This window comes from Neopsephotus bourkii, unplaced genomic scaffold (genome assembly GCF_033783945.1).
Source record: "Neopsephotus bourkii isolate Nb327-2 ecotype Australia unplaced genomic scaffold, CSIRO-AGI_Nbou_v1 NB_1574, whole genome shotgun sequence".
NCBI classification, from domain to species: Eukaryota; Metazoa; Chordata; class Aves; order Psittaciformes; family Psittacidae; genus Neopsephotus; species Neopsephotus bourkii.
In genome coordinates, this window is record NW_026902050.1 from 994,827 (window position 1) to 1,004,213 (window position 9,387).

General features: G+C 50.3%; 1 protein-coding gene across 1 annotated transcript; it reads left to right on the top strand.

Annotated features, from left to right (window-relative positions):
• The first annotated feature begins 245 nt into the window (after positions 1 to 245).
• ZIC1 (Zic family member 1) lies at positions 246 to 4,283 on the top strand. Its single transcript, XM_061371417.1, has 3 exons — positions 246 to 1,946; positions 3,163 to 3,326; positions 3,862 to 4,283. Exons 1-3 carry the CDS (start codon positions 971 to 973, stop codon positions 4,057 to 4,059), a joined length of 1,338 nt encoding a protein of 445 aa, XP_061227401.1. The 5' UTR covers positions 246 to 970; the 3' UTR covers positions 4,060 to 4,283.
• Positions 4,284 to 9,387: the final 5,104 nt, after the last annotated feature.

The following is a 9,387-nucleotide window of genomic DNA, read 5'->3' on the forward strand; positions in this document are numbered from 1 at the left end:
TTTATATATTAAAAAAAGTTGGAGCTCCGCAGCCCCGTTCGCCAGGCGGGATGTCAGGGCGCTCACAATACCTGCGATTGATGAGGCGGACGGGCCAATCAGCGGCGGGGGGCGGCCGCGCGCGCCCGTCGTTGGCGGGGCCGGGGGGAGTTACGCGGGGAAGGGGGAGCCGCCGGCGGCCAATGAGCGCCCACGTCCGCCCGCACGTCGCTCCGCCCCCGGCTCCCATTCATCAAGGGGGGGGACGGTGTCGTCTTTTCAATTCATTTATCTGCAGGAATGATTGCCGCTATCAGTCTCGCGTTCACCGCCCGGCTGAGGAGGTGAAAGTTTCTCCCCAGGAAGATAAACCGCAAAAGACAATATTGTGCATGATTTGCGCCTTTTTTTGCAAAGCGAAAAAAAAAAAAAAAAAAAAGGCCCCCCGAAAAAAAAACCCGGGAGAGTGAGGGGAAGCTCGAAGAGGAGAGAGAAACAATCTCTCGGCCACTTTGCAACATTCCTATAGCCAAAAAAATCAGTGAAGGAAGTTTCTTTTTTGTTTTGTTTTTATTTTTTTTATTTTTTGCTGCCCGTGTTGATCTCTCTCCGTTATTGTTATTTGCAGCCAGCTTATTTTTGAGCCCACCCAACCCCCCCTCCCCACTTAAACCTCCCTGAAAAGTCCAAGCAGAGAGACTGAATATTTTTGGGGCACATTTTTATTATTAGTATTTGCAACGGCGAAGATCTCTTCCCCCCTTCAGCACCAGCCTCTTTTTTTTTTTTTTCTTCTTCTCCCCCCCCTTTTTTTTTCTTCCCCCTGCGCTGATGCCGAAGGGGGTGTTTTTGATGTGGTTGCTTTGGTGGTGATCGTCGCTGACTTTCCAAAGAGGGTGTTTTCGCCGCTGCTGCTGCTGCTGCTGCTTCTCTCCGCGTTGTGTGTGTGCGCGCGTGCTTTTTTTTTGGTTGCTGCATCGACGCTGGGAAGATGCTTCTGGATGCTGGACCGCAGTATCCCGCCATAGGAGTCACTACCTTCGGATCGTCTCGCCACCACTCCACAGCCGATGTCACGGACAGAGAAGTGGGGCTGGGAATCAACCCCTTTGCTGACGGCATGGGCGCCTTCAAAATCAACCCCAGCACCCACGAGCTTGCCTCGGCCGGCCAGACCGCCTTCACCTCACAGGCACCCGGCTACGCGGCGGCGGCCCTGGGGCACCACCACCACCCGACCCACGTTGGCTCCTACTCCAGCGCCGCTTTCAACTCCACCCGGGACTTTCTGTTCCGCAACCGTGGCTTCGGGGAGGCGGCTGCCGCCAGCGCCCAGCACAGCCTCTTCGCCTCCGCCGCCGGCAGCTTCGCCGGACCCCACGGACACACTGATGCCGCGGGACATATACTTTTCCCCGGGCTGCATGAGCAAGCCACCAGCCACGCTTCTCCTAACGTAGTGAACGGGCAGATGCGCCTGGGCTTCTCCGGAGACATGTACGGCAGACCCGATCAGTACGGCCAGGTCACCAGCCCTCGCTCCGAGCACTATGCCTCGACCCAGCTCCACGGCTATGGCCATATGAACATGAACATGGCAGCCCACCACGGGGCAGGGGCCTTCTTTCGTTACATGAGGCAGCCCATCAAACAGGAACTCATCTGTAAGTGGATAGAGCCAGAGCAATTGTCAAACCCCAAAAAGTCCTGCAACAAAACTTTCAGCACGATGCACGAGCTGGTAACTCATGTCACAGTGGAGCACGTTGGAGGACCCGAGCAGTCCAATCACATATGTTTCTGGGAAGAGTGTCCAAGAGAAGGGAAACCTTTCAAGGCCAAATATAAACTTGTAAATCACATCAGAGTCCACACAGGTGAAAAACCTTTCCCCTGCCCTTTCCCAGGCTGTGGCAAAGTGTTTGCCAGATCAGAGAATCTCAAAATACACAAAAGAACTCATACAGGTACGGTAACCTTCTCTGTAGCTTTTCTCTCTGCGAGTGGAAGCGCCGAGCGTCGGGACAGGGCCGGGGCCGTGGGGGGGGGGGTGTGGGGGGGCGGCCGGGGAGCTGCTTGGTGAAGGCTCGTGTAGGGAGAGTGGGGTACGGTCCAGGGCCACAGATTTTTCCGTGAGAGGCAGACTCAGAGCTCCCCTGCAAAACGAGCTCGATCATAGCCACGCCAGCAGCAGCAACAAAAAGAAAATTATCCCCGCCGACGAGGCAGAGGGGAAGAAAGGCAGGGTTTGCTGCTGGGAATGTTTGGGGGGGTGGGGTGAGTGGGTGTGTGGGGGAGGGAGAATCGTAGCAACCTGTCCTGTTTAAATTTATGGGTTTTAATTAATTGTTGTTCGGCAGTTTTGACCGTGGCATGATGAGAAATAGTGCTAAATATTGCAGGCAGCTCATCCGTCTCCTCTCTGCAATTCAGAGCTTGGTAAATATTTAATTCCGAGGAGCGATTTTAAATAAACCGAGCTCGGCGCTTTAGTGTGTTATTGTTGTGCGTAGGGACAGGCGCCGGGCTCCCTGAGAACTTTTCCCCACCGAGGGAGGTGCAAATGCAGCAGTCCCTGGCCGGGAGAATCTCTCCCCCTGCTACCACCCCCGAGTGCCGGCAGCCAGCGCCGCATTCCTGGGTGTTTTTGCAGGGGGTTGTAGGTCTGCTCTCGCACTGTGTTCCCCGGCCGGATAATTTTCAATATTAAAAAGAAAAAGAAAAAAAAACAAAACAAAAACGGGGGAGGGGGGTGGACTGGGTGGGAGCGTAAAATATCACGAGAATGAGCTATAAAACCGGATACTAGACACTGAGGATCGTGTGTAAATACCACCACGCCTGCTGTCTCGTTTGGAGCATTGAGAGGAGGGAGAGGTGCCCACGTCTGGGGCTGCAAATAAAATTCTTCCCTCTGAAGAAAAAAAAACCACCCTAAAGTTAATTAATATACCCACCACTCACCACTCCTCCGAAATGGGAGCTGAGCAGGGGTCGGAGGTGCGGAACGGACAGAGAAGAGAGGCAAGGTTTTAGGGTTTTGAGCTTCGTTGAAGTTAGAAAGTTGCAAGTGTTTGAAATGGAGCCCCGGGCTTCCGTCCTGCCGTGTGAGGGGGACAATGAGCGATCCGGCCGGCCCTGCTTAATCAGATCCTTTTTTCCTCCCCCTTCCCTCTGCAATAGGTGAAAAACCATTTAAGTGTGAATTCGAGGGCTGTGACAGGCGCTTTGCAAACAGCAGCGACCGCAAAAAGCACATGCACGTCCACACTTCCGACAAGCCCTATCTCTGCAAAATGTGTGACAAGTCCTACACGCACCCCAGCTCCCTCAGAAAGCACATGAAGGTAAATGGAGGGATCCTGATGTGCAGGGCTCGGACGCCGCCTCGGGCCTGGCCCGCGGAAAGGGCTGCAGGGAGGCCGGGCAGGAGAGGCCGGGCAGGAGAGGCCTGGCCGGTGCCCGCGGGTGAAGAGCGCCCCGGGGCAGCCCGTTGCGGGGCTTTGCGCTGATGCCGCCCGTTCCGAGACCGGGCCCAGTCACAGCGTCTTCCCAGGGCCCTCCGGACCGCACAGCCCCCGGTCCGGCCGCGCTCAGCCCTGGCCCCTAGGGCATGGCCTTTTGTCGGTACGTTTTATCCGGGGAGGGAAGGGGGGCTCTGCGAGGAGGCAGCCGGTGGGCGCTGCCCGATCTTCTCCGGGCAGGGGCAGGGGCTGGAGTCGGGGGGAGCGGCCCCGGGACTGGGACCGACGGAGAGCCCCGGGGATGGTGCCCGATCCTGGAGCTCGACGCTGGGTCCCGTTGTCTAGCGCATCCCGGCAACCGCCGACAGGGCCTTCGTCTTCCGCCGCTCTCTATTTCTGCCCGGGTTTTCTCTTGCAGGTCCATGAATCGTCCTCGCAGGGGTCCCAGCCTTCTCCCGCCGCAAGCTCAGGCTACGAGTCCTCCACCCCTCCAACCATCGTGTCTCCATCCACAGAAAACCAGACCGCCAGCTCCTTATCCCCTTCCTCCTCTGCAGTCCACCACACGTCCAGCCACAGCACGCTTACATCAAATTTTAACGAATGGTACGTCTAAAACGCTAAAACAAACCAACAAAATAACACAAACCGAAACAAAACAAAAAAAGCCCCAAGCGGGCAAACAAATACCCTATTTAAAGACTCCAAAAATAATGAACATTTTGAAATCAGAATTTAAATAAGCAAACAAAAATAAAATGCTGCCTGTAGACCCAGGACTGAGTAAAATGAAGACTCATTTTTTATTTTCTTTCTTTTTAAATTCTTTATTTCTTCTTCCTTTTTTATTTATCTTTATCCCTTTTTTTTTCTTTCTCTCTTCCTTTTTTTTTTCTTTTCCATTTTTTTTTGTGTGACTGTTCTGCTCTACTCTGTTCCAAGGCTTGATAGGCGAAGGGGTTAGTAGAATGCATAAGAAGACAAGGTTACCAGGGCAAATGCCAACTGTGTAAGGCTTTACTGGAAACCACTGATTAGAGATCTCCAACTGCATGTCTGCTCAGGCAGCGGCCTTCCCCCCATCCCCTCTTGTAAATACAGAATTATTAGCTTCAGAAACAAAACAACAACAACAAAAAAATGTACTGTTTGATTTTGTAAATAGTTATATCGCAAGTTGAATAAGGGGATATGTGGATTTGTGGTCTTTGCATATATGTGGGGGGAGGGGCGGGCGGGCGGGAACGCGGCGGGGGGGCGGAGGTGGGGGGGGCAGAGGGAAGAGGTAGAAATTCAACTATTTGTACTGAATGGCAAGAATGTTCTAGTAAATGTGTACCAAAATGTGAATTACTTTGTATTATTACAGTCTAAACGTCGATCTAACAGAATATTATTGGTATTAATGTGCTTTTTTTGTATAAAGTGCAACATTTCGTCCCAAAGTCCAGTCTAAGTAGTGCAGTAAAATGTTGTTACACGTCCTGTCAAGAAATTCGTGTAGTGAAAGCCTGGATCTGCGTGTCAAACTGTTACATTTGTTTATGTAAAGTGATATTAAAAAAAAAAAAAAGATATAAACTATATCTGTCCGTTGCTTTTGGCAAATACAAGAACATAATGTATATAAATCCTAATTTCCATATTTATCCGCATGTAAAGGTCCGGTTATACATGTTACAAAATATTCAATATTTATGGCTAGAAGAATTGGTATGTAAAATTTAGTTTACAGAACTGTTTGGTAACATTTCGTACCTTATTAAAGATTCTTAAATCCCATGAACTGTGGTAGGAATTCTTATTCACTAAGTCAACCTAAGCTGCAACTCCAACTAGCTTTAGGATATTAGAATAAAACTGTCCCAGTTTTTCACTGCTTTCCATTATGTCATCACTAAAGCAGCGAAGGTGATATAAATGTGATAAATGAAAGGATCCCTGCTGGCATTACTATAGTGTGTAATTAGTATTTATATCAAAATTTATGAAACAAATTTTCGGCCGCAGTATAATTTAAATGACCTTTGCAGACATAGAATAACAACCATAAAAATAAGAGAAATAGATTGCATGTGCTACATAAATATTAATGTGGGGAATTGTTACATGAGAAGTGCTGCATTCTACTCCAACACTGCCCATGAATCTGCATAGACTGGATCCCTAAATTAAATTAATTCGGGTAACATACATTAGAAGATGTAAAACAGAGGAGATTTCGGTTGCTATTTTAATTTAAGACATTTATGACCATAACTAATTCTCAGGCAGTGGATTCATGACTTTCTTTGGGCCTTTTACTCCAGGAAGTACAGCATTGTTTCATGAAGGCTGCTGTTGTTGATGGGTGTATTTTTTTTTCCTTCCTGTTTTTTTTTTTTTTTTGGCTGATATTCCTTAAAACGTGATGTTAATTTAAATCAATTACTGCTTATGCTATGTTATTATTATTACTATAATTTTGCCAGTGTTAATAGCTTTCTAAAAAATAAATCTAGGGAATAAGAATTATTTTATGTAATTTGATTATCTTTCTATCTCTTTTATTTATTTCTCATTTACTTAAGAAATTCGTTCCATTGGCTGGCGTTGATACAGTAAATTTGTAAATGAGAAGACAATATAAAAAATCTAAATTACTTGTGCTTAATGACTGTAGCAGAACGCCTTTTCTCTAAATCAGATTGTCTTCCTTGCAGTTTAGTTTGATAGATTTGCAAGCTGCACTGCTTCCACTAACTTAGCTACGGTTGTTGGAACTGTTGGGCTTTGTTCCTGGTTGTAGCTTGCATGATCGCCCCATTAAGCAGACAACATATCAACAGACAACACAAATCATGAGGTTGGCTAAAGCTGAGAGGGCTTGTGATATGTCATAGAGTGAATTGCACAAACTGACCTTCCAGTAGACCAGGATGACACTTTAACAGCTTCTTTAAAGAAATATTATGTGTACAGCGAGTCAATAGCCATATTAACTGCTCGGGGGGAGGGGGTGCTGGGGAAGCCGTTCTCTGGTTGTACCCATGCGGGTGCTCCGCAGCCCCGGCTCTAACCCCCCGTCCCGAGCCCAGCCGCCTCTCCCACAGCAAAACCCCGCAGTATTTTTCCTTTGTTCTTAACATTTGGGGATCTCCCTCGCAGTTCTTCCACTGCTCCAAAGCACCCCTCTCACCCCTCCCCCTCCAAAAAAAAAGAAGTTTGCCTTGATCGGTTGGAGCCCCACTCCTGCCAGCTCGGCATCATCGTCTGCTCCCCGCAGCACCCATGGGAAGGCTGCGCTTTAACTTTAGTTTCTACCAAATGTTGTTATTATAAGGCTAATATCTGTTTTCAATGAAAAGAGCGCCACCTTGCAGGGTTTGGAGAGATAGAAAAAGTTGGAGCCCGGTGGGACCCAGGCAGAAAGCGTTGGTACTTGAGGAAATGTAACGCACCGACCGGGCGAAAGAGCCGGGGGAAAAATATGTTTCATGCGCCGAAAACATGTCTGCGAATCTTTCAGGTTAACTGTCCCGCCGAGCTGGCCAGACAGCGGTTTTAAGAAAATATCTTGAGCGTGGCTAGGGAAAAAAAAAAAAAAAGAATCCAATCATAGAGATAGTCTGACCCATCTCATTGTAAAATAAACCCGGAGAAACGTGGTGGGGGTGATATATTTTAAAGATGCGTAATGCAAGTTCTTTGAATTTGTGTAAAGTCCCTAGCGGTCGCTTAACACAGATCTGTTGCGACTTGCGTGTGTCGGAACCCTTGTTTAATGAGTGTTCTGTTAAACTTTTGGTCTGAGTTTTGTTTGAGCGTCCTGAAGCAGAAAGAATGATTTTAGTGGTGGTGTTGCTGCTGCTGATTCTGTATCTGGGCCGGGGGACACGATGCAATCCCGTTGTTCTCTGTCCCATATTACGTTCTGAATTAGCGACGAGCATTGGAGCTGGAATTGCTAAGGCAGAATTCCAGTCCACGACATGGATGTGCTGTTCACTTGGCTCTGGAGAGGGAAGCGCTGCATTGAGACCCCCGGCCGAGAGAGGGGTGGGTTTGCAGGCAGAGGTGGTGAGGCGCCTCTCGGCTGTTCCTACACTCTTTCAGTCCCTAAAGCCAACTTCACCCCAGCAAACGCCCTTTGCGGATTTACTCACGAGGGCTTGCGGGGAGAAACGCGAACCCCGGCTCTCCAGCCTCGACGGGGGTCCTGGTTTTCTTTCTAACGTCTGGCTCTTTGGATGCTGTAGGGGTACTTTTTCTGTGTGGGTTATTCGGTTTCGAAATAGGCGGGGGCTGCCTGCCGAGCTCAGGGCAGGCCGTGCCGGCATCCCCGCGCCGATCCTCTCTGCCTCTTCCGTGACAGCTAAAACGCTGGGGCCGCCGTCCGCAGGCTCCGCGGAGGCTCCTGCCGCCGAGGGGAGCATTTTGAGGCACCCACCGCAGCACGGCGGTGCTAGGGAAGCGTGCAGGAGGCAGTTCGGGGAGGGAGGGAGTGCAGGGAGCTCTGTGTGTACTGTCACCTCTCGGGTGATGTGCCCGCGAGTCCAGGCAGAAACCCCTGGCCCGGCTTGTGCTGTTTGGGCGCAGAAACTTAAATGAAAAATAATAATCGGACGCTTCTAGTTCCCCCTCGGAAGACTCGCCTTTCAGGTCGCATTAATGGCTTGTGAATGATCGCTTGAATTTCTTAAAAGGCGAGTCCGGCATTCATAAGACAAAGTTAGCTTCTCTAAAGCAGACACTATTTGAAATGAGGACACACGCTCCTTGCTGGCCTCGACTTTTATCGCCTTTGTGTTAGCCGTAAGGAAGCAGCTGTCCCTGGACTGATGTGCTTAGCTTCGCGACTTTTATTTACTATTTTCTGACCCCCCTGGTAAACGGCTACGACTTTGCAAGCTTTCCCCGTGTCCAGAGCACTTCCCCCTTTTGGGGCAACTTTCGAAGGGTGTCGATGCGCAGGCCGGTGCCGCGGATAGCAGGGAGCCCCGGAGCGCGCCCGGATCGGCAGGAGCTCCTTCTCAGAGCTGGAGCCCCGCTATAAAAGCCCCCGTCCAGCAGGCAGGACGTGGGAGGAGATCCCCTCTGGAAAAGGCCCGCAGCAGAGTGTTTCAAGTGACCTGATGCTGAGAGCCGGTGTGCATTTTACCGCTAGACCTCTGAGGGAAAGGTTTTGTGAGCTGTATTCGCGGGAAGGAGGCTGTGCTCTTCCCTGGGCACGTTATGTACCACCGGTGTAAGATGTGAAAATGCATGTGCACACCCGCGCACGCCGTTCACACACGCAGCCTCTCCGTGTGCCCGCACACGGGTGTGCCTACCCGTACCTGCGGGTGGGAAGCGCCCTCCGCCCCGCGCACACGTGCGCACGCTGCGCCTCAAAATAAAGGATCAATCCCAGCCGCGCAGTGCGGTGTTTCCGCGAGAACCATCACGTTATCCCCCAAAATGTAGCGATCTTACCCCGAGCTGGGGTTTGCTGCTGGGTAGTGGCCAGGGAGCATGGGCAGGCCTGCCCGGGGCCCGGCGCTGCCGTGCACTTCGTCCCGCGAAGCGGCTCCGCCGCACCCCTTCTCCGCGCCTTGCCGCGGGCTGCCACCACAGGAGCAGGGGATTCCAAGGTGGAGACGGGCACGGTCTCTTTCGTGGGTATAATCCGCAGGTCACACGGTCACTGCTGCAGATGCACACACGCTTATGGGAACCAGCATTCGCGTTACTGGCTTTATCACAAATATACACCTATCTAAATACACATACATCTCTTGATCTATATTCATGTGTAAAGAAAGAGCAGTGTTTCTAGAAAGACACATGTTCATGTGTTTATATGGAGGTATATTTTTGAAGGTTCGTGTAACCTCTATTATTTAATGCAAATGTGTACGTACAGTGGATCGCGTTTGTAACAAGACGGGTGTATTTTCCAAATTCGCCAGGAAAGATTAATAAC

What these genes read in the sequence shown, in the direction of transcription:
- ZIC1 (XM_061371417.1), top strand. Translation starts at nt 971, where the DNA reads ATGCTTCTGGATGCTGGACCGCAGTATCCCGCCATAGGAGTCACTACC. An exon ending in ACACAAAAGAACTCATACAG is followed by an intron (nt 1,947 to 3,162) that starts GTACGGTAACCT and finishes CCTCTGCAATAG; the next exon opens with GTGAAAAACCATTTAAGTGT. An exon ending in CCCTCAGAAAGCACATGAAG is followed by an intron (nt 3,327 to 3,861) that starts GTAAATGGAGGG and finishes TTTCTCTTGCAG; the next exon opens with GTCCATGAATCGTCCTCGCA.